The sequence below is a fragment of the Leopardus geoffroyi genome, chromosome D4, assembly GCF_018350155.1.
Source record: "Leopardus geoffroyi isolate Oge1 chromosome D4, O.geoffroyi_Oge1_pat1.0, whole genome shotgun sequence".
Taxonomy (NCBI): Eukaryota; Metazoa; Chordata; class Mammalia; order Carnivora; family Felidae; genus Leopardus; species Leopardus geoffroyi.
Window position 1 is genome coordinate 45,676,588 of NC_059342.1, and position 12,457 is coordinate 45,689,044.

General features: G+C 41.0%; 2 protein-coding genes across 10 annotated transcripts in view; one reads left to right on the forward strand and one right to left on the reverse strand.

Moving 5' to 3' along the window:
- Positions 1-3,264, forward strand: part of FOCAD (focadhesin) — a 322,833-nt gene extending 319,569 nt beyond the window's left edge. For all 5 annotated transcript variants that reach the window (XM_045468724.1, XM_045468726.1, XM_045468725.1 and 2 more), the window contains 2 exons: positions 480-555; positions 2,870-3,264. In XM_045468724.1, the coding sequence (XP_045324680.1) occupies positions 480-555; positions 2,870-2,943 (150 nt within the window). In that variant the 3' untranslated portion in view covers positions 2,944-3,264. The remainder of the gene's footprint in view (positions 1-479; positions 556-2,869) is intronic.
- A 5,515-nt stretch (positions 3,265-8,779) lies between these two features.
- Positions 8,780-12,457, reverse strand: part of HACD4 (3-hydroxyacyl-CoA dehydratase 4) — a 38,371-nt gene continuing 34,693 nt past the window's right edge. For all 5 annotated transcript variants that reach the window (XM_045468733.1, XM_045468730.1, XM_045468732.1 and 2 more), the window contains 2 exons: positions 12,121-12,246; positions 8,780-11,026 (listed from right to left, as the gene is read on the reverse strand). In XM_045468733.1, coding sequence (XP_045324689.1) covers positions 10,944-11,026; positions 12,121-12,246 — 209 coding nt within the window. In that variant the 3' untranslated portion in view covers positions 8,780-10,943. The remainder of the gene's footprint in view (positions 11,027-12,120; positions 12,247-12,457) is intronic.

Consider the following 12,457-nt stretch of genomic DNA (forward strand, 5'->3'; position numbering starts at 1 on the left):
GAGTCTGGGCCTAGATGCACGCGGAATCAGGCAGCATGATGCAGAGAAGGAACGTGAGGCTCTGAAGTCAGGTGCAGTTGGGTTCGAGTCTGGATTCTGCTGTTCATTGGGAGTGGACTCGGGCAAGGTTCTTAACCTCTCTGGTGCTCTCAGAGTGATGAGAGAGAAAGTTCATGGCACACAAGAGACCTCTGGACCCGTGTTTACCTCACAGTTAAAAATCTATAGTAGATCTCAGGATGTTTAGCAGGGGAAGGAGATTTGACTTTGCTGGGTCATTGGACTAAATGGTAGCTGTGTCCAACTTCTCCGTCTCTTATGCCTGGTCCCCTTCTCCTCTCCACTCCTCCAGCTCAGGTCGGGATTTACCTCAGAGCTCCTGCACTGATATGCATGTATGCAGGCCAAAGGGCCCCAACTGGTCTCTTGCTATTAGTGGGACTGTCTTCACTGATCCTGCTCTTTTCTTTTCACCCTAGTTCATTGACTGGCTCTTCAGCATCATGGAAAGCCCCAAAGAAGGCCTCTCAGCCAAATCCAGGGATCTTTTGAAAGGTATTACTTCCATACTACATGCCCAGCACAGATGAAAGCCATCCATGGTTGTCTTTGCTGCAGAAACCACATCCTCGTATATATTGGTCCCTGAAAGGCTCATCTGAACTCAGTTTAGAAAAGTAATCTGGAGCTGTCGTCGTGTGGCATTTTGAATTAGAAAGTGGATTTAAAAAGAGCTCCATGCCTTTAAATTTAACTTTTATTTAAACAGCTTTTAAATGTTTTATTCTAATGGCAAAAGATCACTTTAATTAATTTTAGAAAATGCAGAAAAGAGCAACGAGGAATCCAGAGTCCCATTGCCCAATGGCAATTTTGATATTTTTTCCTAAGAAGTTTTCGCCCTCTCTGTGTATGAGTGTTGTTCTAACATGTTTATAATCATAAGCAACTGAAAAATACACAGACACTTTGAGCACACTGCCTTTTTTATTTAAAAATCATCTTTTAAAGCATTTTAACCTATTCCTATATTGGCTTCATTAATAGTATTTACAATAGCTGCATAGTGTAGCTATGCCAAGGGAATTGAACATTTCCTACACTTTCAGGCATTTAAATAGGTTTTTGTGTTTTTTATACTTCTCTATTGATTTGTTAAACTGTGACTATAGGAACCACAAATATAGAATATCTTCATGTGAAAATTATGTATATTATTTTACTCAAATCTGAGAAGTCTTTTGGGTGTTGGTTCTGTGGCCTGAAATACCTTGTATTGTCATCTGTGTCTTAGGACTCAGGGGTCTGGTCCAACCAATGGCTGCTGTTGATATGGCCTCTGACATGCTATCAGATATTGCACTAGAAGGTCTCCTCTTGGGAAAACCACCTGTTGGCCTACACTTGTGATAATCTTATCTGTCCAGCCTGATAATGGTCATAGTATGACCGTCCTTTTCTCTAAGTAGGGTATAATTTCTTGGTTGCCAAACAAGTAAGAATTCCCTAATCTCTTGGTTCTGATCCTTCTCCCTACCCCCAGCATAGGCAGAGGGCGTGTATAGGAAGAGGATTGTGATCAACCACAGAACTTCACTGAGAATAAGGGCAGTGGTCCGACATACGTTCACTCGATCCGTCCCTAGAGACTTGCTAGGATTTCCTCCATTTGTTTGCCTCAAGGAGTTTAAACTCATGCTTAATGACCATGGGTCCCTAATACCATTGGTTCCTCCAAATATACACTGTTTTAGGTCATGAAGATAACAAACACCTTGATATGGATGAGGAAAATAGTTATTTGGGTCAAGGAAGAAGTACATGTTCACTTGATTATATAGTCAAGGGCTTATTAGAGTCACACACGAGAATTCTGTAACTCTGGCTTACCTACATTTCCTCACACTATTATATTTTAAATAACAGCTCAATATATTTGTGTTACTATCCCAAAATAAGATCTATAATAAGCCTCATACTATTATATTTTAAATAATATCTCAATATATTTATATTAATCTCCTAAAATAAGATCTATAATAAGTTACCTAGAGGAATTACATAGAACTTTCCTACTTGAAATTGATCCCTGAGGGACCCATGACAAATAAGAAAAGGTATAGACTTGTGGGTACATAGTCACATACAGTTTAGTACAGTCAGGCTTGTTCCATTGAGCACGTGAACCTAATAACTTCATCACAGGACCAGTATTTTATTTCTGTCTTTTACCTTTTAACTGAACATGTAATGGAAAAATCATATTCATGTAGAAAAGTGTACAAATCATAAGCAGGTTTTTTACAAAGGGAACACACCTATGTAATCATCATGAGATAAAGAAAAAAAAAAACAAAAACAAAACAGTGGCATCCCAGAAGTCAGTTTTGGTTAAATCTTCAGAATTTCCTGTTAACTGGTTCCAGAATAACTTAAATAACAATTAAAAAAAACAACCTTTTCCCCAGCTTTTATGAAAGGCTTTCTACTATTAAAATTCTGCCTAAGGCTTGCTTAGTCTTAAAGATTTAGCCAAGTAAGAAAAAGCCAAGTTCTGTTCTGACACATTTTTTTATCTAAATGACCTTTTCAGGGGCACCTGGGTGGCTCAGTCAGTTAGGCCTCCAACTCTTGATATTGGCTCAGGTTGTGACCTTGAGGTTGTGAGATCGAGCTCTGCGTCAAGCTCTGCACTGAGCCTGGAGCCTGCTTGGGATTCTCTCCCTCCACCCCCTCTCTCTTCCCCTCTTCTGCTCACACACGTGCCTTCTCTCAAATAAACAAACAGTTAAAAATAAGTAAGCAAATGACCTTTTTGGATGCATTTCACCACATGCAACAGCACACTTCACTTTTTTTGTCCCCTTAGCCACCCTGCTGTCCTTGAGAATTCTCCCAGAATTTAAGAAGAAAGCCGTATGGACCAGAGCGTATGGTTGGTGAAGTTCTGTGATAGCCGGCAACATCCTCAGATGGATGAGGAAAACCATAGAAATGGAAGAAGTTTTTCCAGAATTCGTGTCTGGGGTCGCTGAGCCTTGATGCAGAGAGTTAAGGGTCACGAAAAGGTGGAGACATAACCGACAGTTTGACTCACACGTACCAGGAGAAGCGGGCATTGCTTCCGTACCCAGGCCAGTTGAGACTGAAACAAGAACTTGAATTTTCCTGTATTTGGCAGGAGTTCAACCTGAAGATTTACTCTGTGCAAATTGGACAACATCATCCTCTCCCCCGTAAATTCTAGTAAAATAATCCTGTGAATGTTGTGCCTGTGACTTCTTTGTTTTAAGGCATGGGGAAGCTTTTGCTAGCAAAACCAAACTATAGTGGTGACAGTGACATCACCATCGACTTCCCTCGAAGTCTCTGGAGGATATTCGTTGACTTCAAGTTTTCTTATTGAGAAAACAGTCTTGCCGCCTATCAATAATAAGCCTGGTGTGAGTGGAACATTAGCTAACTCAGATTCATTAGTGGTGGCTATAATTTTCTTATGCTTGGGTCTCTTGAATGCAGTCTGAAAGTTACCGAATCCAAAAAAGCTCCGGCCACAGAAGAAAACAGGGGCTCACAAACCAAGAAGTTCTAGAGCAGATCCGATCAGGTTCAGTCAGCTGCGGTCGGTGAGGCAAACAATGCCATTAGGGCTCGTGATCACTCCACATAGTTGTTAAGATGGCTGCCCGCAACCACAAAGGGAAGGAAAGGTGTCCTTGCCCATAGGTATGACGGGAGCAGCGTGGAGAGGACTCTGGTTGGGCTTGGATCACATGCGAGTCCCCGAACAACATGGACGTGGGACATGGGGTACCCTAATCTACCGGGCCTGGGTCACACCTAAACCGGGTTTCCTCCAGGAGAAAGATGAGGGAATGCTGGATAGAAATCTTTTTGAGGGGCATCTCAGTCAATTGGGCCTCCGACTCTTGATTTCAGCTCAGGTCATGATCTTAACAGTTCATGGGATCAGGGCCTATGTTGGTTGGACTCTACACTGATAGCACAGAGCCTGCTTGGGATTCTCTCTCTCTCTCTCTCTCTCTCTCTGCCCCTCCCCCACTTGTGTGTATGTGCTCTCTCTCCACCCCCAAAGAAATAAACATTTTAAAAATATATCTTTTTGAAAGAACAATGTTTTTTTATAAGGACAAATCTCTACCTTAATTAAGCAGGGTGGCTGGTGGCCTAATGACAAATAAATGAAGTTATGCGACAATGTCCTCGAGGACGGCGTTTTACTCGAGGGCTTGAGAATCAGGCAGCATTTCCATTGTGATCTGCTTGCTAATAATTTTTCCTTCATGCGGGCATTAATCAAAGCCGCCTTTAACCAATCGTATGTATGTTCTGATGGATACATACGTGGGATCACTGGGGATGAACGTTGTGCCCCCCGGAGTGATAATATACCTTTGCGTCTACCATGCCATATCAGTGCCCGGTTCTTTACAAGCACCGGGGAACTTTTAGTCTTCCTGTTTGACATACCGTGCGTTCATGTCGTCACCCAGTCAACCTCCCTCCCGCTCAGGTTAAAAATAACTCCACGAGTTTAGTTTCCAAATATATGGATTTGTGATTGCAGGTTCCGGGTATCTGTGGTTCACTTCGTAATTCACGTTCTTCTTTCTTTTTGCCGAACCTCAATAAGGTGCCGAGATGCTTTCGGAAAAGGGGAAGGCGAGACGGGCCCTCGGGTAGTATTCACCTGCATTGCCGATATTTCGTGTTTACTATTTCCTTAGAGGCTGGGCTGGAGGGAAATGAATTTGAGGGCCGAAGCCGAAAGTTTTACGTGAGAAGCTAGCTTCTCTTGCCTTCCCACTGCATACACTTTCTTATACTTCCTACCAGAGACTGAAATTCATCTAATATCTGTTAGGTGCCATACTGTAAGTTCACTAGAACCTCCACTTGTATGATCTTATTTCACTCCTACGACAATAGTGTGAAGAGGCATTTCTATTTTGAAATGGAGCAAATACATCTAATGAGAGGCAGAGCTATATATAGATTAGCAGGGCCCTAAAACCCTAGATCCAGTGCTCATTCTACCGTTATCAGGGCATCAGCATCCACTTTAAGATGAAAACTCCTGGGGCGCCTGGGTGGCTCCGTCGGTCGGGGTGTCTGACTCTTGATTTCAGCTCAGGTCATGATCTCGCAGTTTGTGAGCTCGAGCCCCGCGTCGGGCTCTGTGCTGTCAGCTCAGAGCCTGGAGCCTGCTTCGGATTCTGTGTCTCCCTCTCTCTCTCTGCCCCTTCCCTGCTCATGCTCTGTTTCTCTCTCAAAAATGAATAAAGCATTAAAAAAAATTTTTTTTAAAAGATGAAAACTCCTACCAAGGATTGAATGTCGTTCATGCTTAATATCGATTGCTGTAATCAGAGAAACGAAATAACCCTTAAGCACAGGGAATACGGTCAATAATACTGAAATAATGGTGACAGATGGTAACCACACTCAACGGGAGTGCACGTTGGGTAATGTATGGAAGGGTCAAACATTGATATTGTACACCTGAAACTAATACAACATTGTCAACTAAAAAAAAAAAAAAAAAAAAAAAAAGAACCAAAAAAGGATACTACCTCATGTTGATAGGCTGCTGGAATTGGGAAGTTAGGAGTTGTAAAGGAATGGGTCTTTGTGGGTCAAGGGACTTTGAATTCCTGGGCCAGCTTGCAAACGTGGGTGGCAGTCCAGAACAGCGAGAGGAAGTGGACACTGAGGGTGTCTGCATTTCTGCCCCGAATCGGCAGGCAGACCTTGCTGGTGCGGGAGGAGAGGGAAGGAAGAATCAACCCGGTCTTCTAAATCCAGGCTGCCCATTTGATCTCAAACTTTGTCCCCTGCTCGGGCCCTTGGGGAACAGAAGAGTACAAAACGGGAGAAATAAAATAAATCTGTATCCGTTCTTCCCTCGCCACCCCACTCCACCCCCATTTTGTTTTCAGCAGTCTTGAGCTGCAGATTTGTGGGATTTTCCGATTCATGGTACCCTATGACGGGTCTAAGATGTAAGATTCTAAATTTGAAAATCTGAAGGTCCTAAAATCTCAAGATCTAAGGCCACTGGAATGAGCACACTCTTTCTGTTGGTCACCTGTGTGACCTCAGGTCAGAAGGAAGCTATTCCCTCAGGATGGCTCGCGTTGTTCTCTAGAAATCAGAAGTCTCTGCCTTTTCAGACCAGATGTTCCAAACTATATACAAAAGGAAATATTCCAAGTTATCTTCTGTTGGGTTTCGAAATCACAGGTTGCCAAGACAAATAGCATGTTGGAATATCCTAACAAATTAATGTGTCGCGTGAAAGCTTTATTATGTGTCTCAGAAGTATCCACTCTCTTGATTTGAAAAGTGTGCATTCCAAGCAGATGTTGGCATCCATGCAAGTGCCTAAAATTATCTTTATTTGTAATGTAATGACTCCATGGTAACTAACTACAGGGTTCTTAACCTTTTTTGAAGTTGACCACCCGAATTTCTACTACATGATTTTAACCAAAGATAACGATATTGTGATTATAGTAAGACTTTGTTAGGAACTCCGCTGCTATCTTGAAGTAACTCGGTAACTCTGAAAATAAGCCGTTTTAAACTTTCGGTAAACATTTTTGTAAATTGCTGTTTTAGAAGGGAAGTCGGATCATTTGGTTTGGACGTTGTGGCCTTCGCTAAAGCCAGGGTTGTAGGCTAGGTGTCTGGTGAGTCCGTATCTCCACCCCACAAGCCCATTCCTGGCTGCAGGCATTTCAGATGGGACCCGGGGACGGAATGGCGCTGCAATAATTCACATCCTTCCTCCTCCCATTGGAGAAAACACCTCACGGCGTCATCTTCATGTGTAAATGTGTATCATCATCGCGTTGGTCCTGGATGAGGTAATGTGTTTTTGTATTTTCTCAGAGGAAATAATTCTGATCCTGGAAACACTAAGGTCTCATTTTTTTTTTTTTTGAATGTATGATAGATAAGATATAGTAATTACGAAGTTGTGAATATGCATGTAACTTGTTAAAGATCATTTGATTCTTCTCAAACATAAGGGACGTATGAAATAATTTCCAGCTAAATTATTGGATATGAAACTAAGAGTGACAGTGATGATTCCCTGACTTTGGTTTTATTTCTTGAATACAAGGAGTAACTTCCCTCACAAAGTAGTTGTAAGGATCAAAAACAAAAATATGCGTTATAAATTCTCAGATGTAATAGAAATGTTACCACTTTTATAGGTTTCACTAAAATAGCTCTAATGCTTGACCATATGTGCACTGGGACTTGGGAAGATCATAGAAATTTAACAAATTGTTCTCCTTAAAACATTCTAAAAGTAGCCCATGAAGAAAGGGTACTAACGTAAATTTTAAAAAACTTCACGTGTCTTCTAAACATGAAGTGTTGAGACGAATCAAATATAATTGAAACATCTAATTGATACATTTCTTAAAATGTCTATTTCTGGATGTATTGGTAGCAACCTATAAAGTCAGAGCTGCACAATTATGAGTACTATGTGGCACCATATAAGGTCCTGGGGGACAAAGTAAGACGGGACATTCCTGCCTTCATGGAACTTAGATTCAGAAAATGTAAATCAGCAAACCATCTTATAAGTTTAAAGCATCCAGGAAAGCATGTGACAAATTTCCTACTTCTGTGTAGCCGCTTATATTTTAAAAAGGTTTAATTTACCATACTTCATGTGCTGGCCAGGGCAGGAAACGAACTCAGGGGCATTCAGTTGGTAAACATTAGGGCTGGATTTCAAATCCTACCCACCGCTCTTACTTCCAGGCCCCATTCTCACTGGATCCCGTGGCTCAGCTGAATACCACAAAGCACGCGGTAGGCACCTACGTTTGATGAATCAAGACATGTTCTTACTAATTGATTTTCAGATGGAATTGACAGTTCCCCTTTCTAAGATGAGATTTTTCAACTCTAGCCACCCTTACCAGAGATAAATGAATTCCCGGGTAGCACCTTTAAACATAAATGAATGTCATCATCTTGGTTCTAAAAACAGAACTACATGGCATGGCGGCTTTTATTGAAGTTCTTCTTAGCGGTTTTCTGTCCAAAGCTGAAATACTTTGGACTCAAACTCTAGTGTGCAAGAGGGGCATCTGAGGAGCCTGGCAAAATGCAGGTTCCTGGCTCCCAGGGGCACCCTGGAATCTGCCTTCTAGGTGGTTCCCTGGTTAGTTCTGGGACTGTTGCTCCCTGAAACATCCTCTGAAAAGGTACCCTGGTAAAAAGGGCCATATCAAAGTTAGCACAGCAATTAGGCCCAGAAAGAGAAAGTAAAAGTTACCCGAACAAAGGAAAAACGTAATGTTTACAAAGTAAAAATAAAGGAGAGGACGATGTTGGGGGAAGGGGAGATAATTTTTAGCACATTTTAATTTTAAATCACTTTAATACTTTAGCACAATAAAATGTGACTGTTTTCTTTGTATATAAACATAAGATTCTTTGCAGAAACATTTTGGATATTGATGTTATAGCTACATCATCTTTCGAAAGAAATGCAAATTCTTTTGAAATTTGCTTGCTCAAGGTAGGCAGAATAAGGTATATACTAAAACAAAAGAGTTAACTTCTTTTAGGGACTTCAGGAAGATGCGGTTTATTCTTTAGTAACAAATGTGTTTGCAGGAAGCCTGATAAAGGTTTTATAATTTTAGGCCTACAGTGTGCAAGGCACCCCACAACATTGTTTCTTGAATGAATGTAGACGCGTTTGCAGCAACTAAGAATCAGCTCCTTTTACTAACAATCTGTTTATTGAAGAAAAACGTCAGACAAGGGTAAGAGTGTTGAAAAGTGAGGAAAAGAAAATGCATTAATACTGAATGGATATGTTTGGAAGAAGTGTTACTGCTTTTCATTCACTACTTTGATAAAGGCAAGGCCCAGGGACTTTGATGATATTACAGCGTGTACGTGATGTTTTTCAGCCAGACTTCTGCTCAGTGATGAAATAAGCTCTGCAGCGTTTTCGTTCAGAGCAGTTTTATCCCCCACCCCCTCCGGAGGTCCCGGTGCTGTTGATTACTTACTACACCTTAGCTGGGGTTACTTGGAACTTGAGGCACTGGAACTTGGCATTGAAAACTCCAAAGAAAGGTCATCTTAAAAGTTATGTGTTATGCTTTTAAAATATCTAAGTTTCCTATTTCATCTATATGTATTAGATTTGGGAAACTGAGCATTTGACAACACTGAACAGAATGAAATAGAGATTTGATGGACACACAGTTAAAATAGCCAAAGAAATCAACTTTGCATTCTGGGTCATATCCAATTAACTAGGTAGATGTTTACTGGCTGGGTTTCTTAATGTGGCGAAGGAAAAATTACATCCTTATTTTTACTAATCTCTAATGAAATTTAATATTTCTCTCAATTATGGATATAGGCAACCAACCACAAGAACAACTGTGACTGGGTCACCAAAGGAGTCATGGATTTTGGTTTCAACTGTTGCAGACCTGAAATTGTCAATCCATAATTCTAAATTTCCTTGTGTTTCTTTTCAGTCTTCTATTTTAAGAAGTACGCAGGTTCTTAAGGTCATTTGGTTTAGAAATTAAAGTAGTATTTAATAACAAAATGTAGTTTCTCTAATTGTTACAACTCTGCTCTTCAGTGATTCTAGATGTAAATAGTATTTCAGCGATCTTAATTGAGAGGAAGCTAGACTGAATCACCCAAAGTTTGCAGAGGGATTCTGTTCTCTTCCTACGCTAGAGCTTTCAGTAAATTTTTTAAAATAAGCAACATTACAAACAAAATCTAGATTTTTAAAAGGATCATTTTTATACTTATTTTGAGATTCCAAATAGGATACTAAATTTGTAAAGATAGCAATTATCTTTATTAACGCTCGACTTTTTAAACGTTTTATTTAGTGGAAATGAGATGACCAATTTTTTTGTAACTACGTTTTTACTACCTGGTTTTTATGTCACAAAATGTTTAGTTCCCTTTTTCTATGGTTACTGGATCAGAAGATTCTAGAATTCTTTCAAGAAAAGTGAATGATATACCAGTGTTACACAGATGATGCTATTAGTCAATTATTCACAAATATTTTAGATCTTCAAAAGAAAAGTTTTCAAAACTCTAAGTGATGACATAGTAATTAGCAATAATAATTCAGTAATCTGAAACATCACTAGTTCTTAGTTGCCTTGTTTCCTTTAAAATTATTATAGTTTTGTACCTTTTATGTCCCCACAAGGTATGGATATGGCCTCATTTTTTTTTTTTTTTTTCAGGAAAGAAATATGGGGCATTATTTGTATACTTATCAAAGATCTATTCTGTTTCATCAGGGTCCTCTTTTAAGGATCAAAGTCCAAGTACCTTGTGTAATATTAGTGAACATTCTTCCAGGGTTTGGAACACGTGTCATTTCCTAAGCGTGTCTAATGTGTAAAATGGTGTGAACTGTGGCGATGGTGGGGCATCTGTCTGTCTGTACAGTGTTTTCCTAGACAACTGCAAAACATATTTCACATCGTTGCCCTCCTGCAGACTTGCTATTTGGGAACTCCGAAGTGAAAAGAAATGGAGAGAGACGTAAACAGATACAATTCCGGCTAACACCTCTGGTTTCTCAATTCAACGAAGTCTATCCCAGTCCCTCTCCTGTGTCTCGTTAACCTTACAGGAAAATAATCAGGCTTCCCACGACGTAAATTTAACTTGTATAAAACCCACAGCTTTGGTGAAGTAGCTTGCACAGAATATGTGTTTTGAAAACATGCGAGGATAAGAGAGTGCCGTGATACGTCTCAAGTTTGAGGAGAGCAATCCCGTCGTGGGTTTTTTGTCAAGTACCACGTGTTTTTCCGCCACGGTGCCGTTTACTGCAGCGAATCCACAAGCCTGGTTTTTCTCTTGTCACATCAGAGTGCCGTGCTTCACACTTTCTTCTTTTTAACGGGAAAGCCTTGGAGGACGTCTCTTCTTTCTGAGTAAAGGTGACTGTAGGTAAAATACATACCTAACATGGAGAAGGGAGGGGCAGAAGTAAGTAAGGTTTACCAAGCGTTTCCCTGGAAAGAACCGTGGTTTTAAAATACAATCGGAGTGCCGCGTGGAGTCGAAGGACAAGACACTTGCAAGGGAGACCCAAAGAAGGAACACTTAACCCAGGGTCCAGATCTTCTGCGGAAAGGGAAGGAAAGCATACTCTGCTGTCCCGTTTGCTTTGTGGCAAGGGATTCGTTTCTGCCTTTCCCTAGGGTAGCTCTCTCTACCACCCCGCAAGCGTCGCATCTGTCTTCTCTTTGACGCGTTGTTCTTACAGGTCTGATAATGATTACCTCCGGAAGGTAACAACTCTCTTGGGGACTGGGGAAGGTTAGAGCTGCAGAGAGTGAAACGTAATCGTGGAAGTCCTCTGCCAGTTAAATTTTCTCAACTCCAAGTGTTTGTCCCACACATTTTTCTTGTGTTTTTAGCACCTACTCCCACTTGCCTGCTGGGGAAACGCTAGCACATAAAACCAAACAAACAGGAAACAAAATCGATATAAATGGGAAAACCAGAATGGCCAAGCTTGCATCGTTTGACATCTGTGTTTTCTCTGTAGATCACTATGTCCATGGTCAAACTTTTTTTTTTTTTTTTTTTTTTTTAATGTTCATTCATTTTTGAGAGACAGACCATGAGCCAGGGAGTGGCAGAGAGAGAGGGAGACACAGAATCCGAAGCAGGCTCCAGGCTCTGAGGTGTCAGCACAGAGCCCGACGCGGGACTCGAACTCACAAACTGTCAGATCATGACCTGAACCAAAGTCCGATGTTTGAGCCACTCAGGCGCCCCTCCACGGTCAAACTTCTACATTTCCTACAACTGCAGGTATGTTACCTGCTACGGAAACTGTTCGTGTTTATACGGTGAAACACTGATATATCTGATCTTGTGATGTCCTGCAAAAAGCATTATAACTTCGAGGTGCTTTACTAACAAGATCTAGTCCATCATGCCGGGCTTCCTTTTCTGCCTCTCCCGTGTTTGCAGACCTTTCTGCTAAGGTAGATAGCAGCACAAACCAGAAAGCACAGGAAGAATGCAAAAACAAAAGCCACTTACCTATAAAGAGCATCATGAGATACATTTTCAGCACGTATGGGAAATAGATGGCTAAGTCGAAAGGCAGCTTCGTGGAGTACGTGCCAGATGATTCGAAATAAGGCAGCGACTGATAGATGGCAAATGCTGTTTAAAGAAGAAAGAAAGAATTGTGAGTTTCCTCTCATATTGCTACAGGGATGGGTGTGTGTGTGTATATACAAATACCCGTGTGTGTGCGTGTGTGTATGGATGGATATTTTGAATTTTACAATGACGGTTGTGACCACTGCTGAATCCCACAGCTAAAGCTACAGTTTAACAAAGAAATGTGAACGACTAAACTGGCAAGACCATG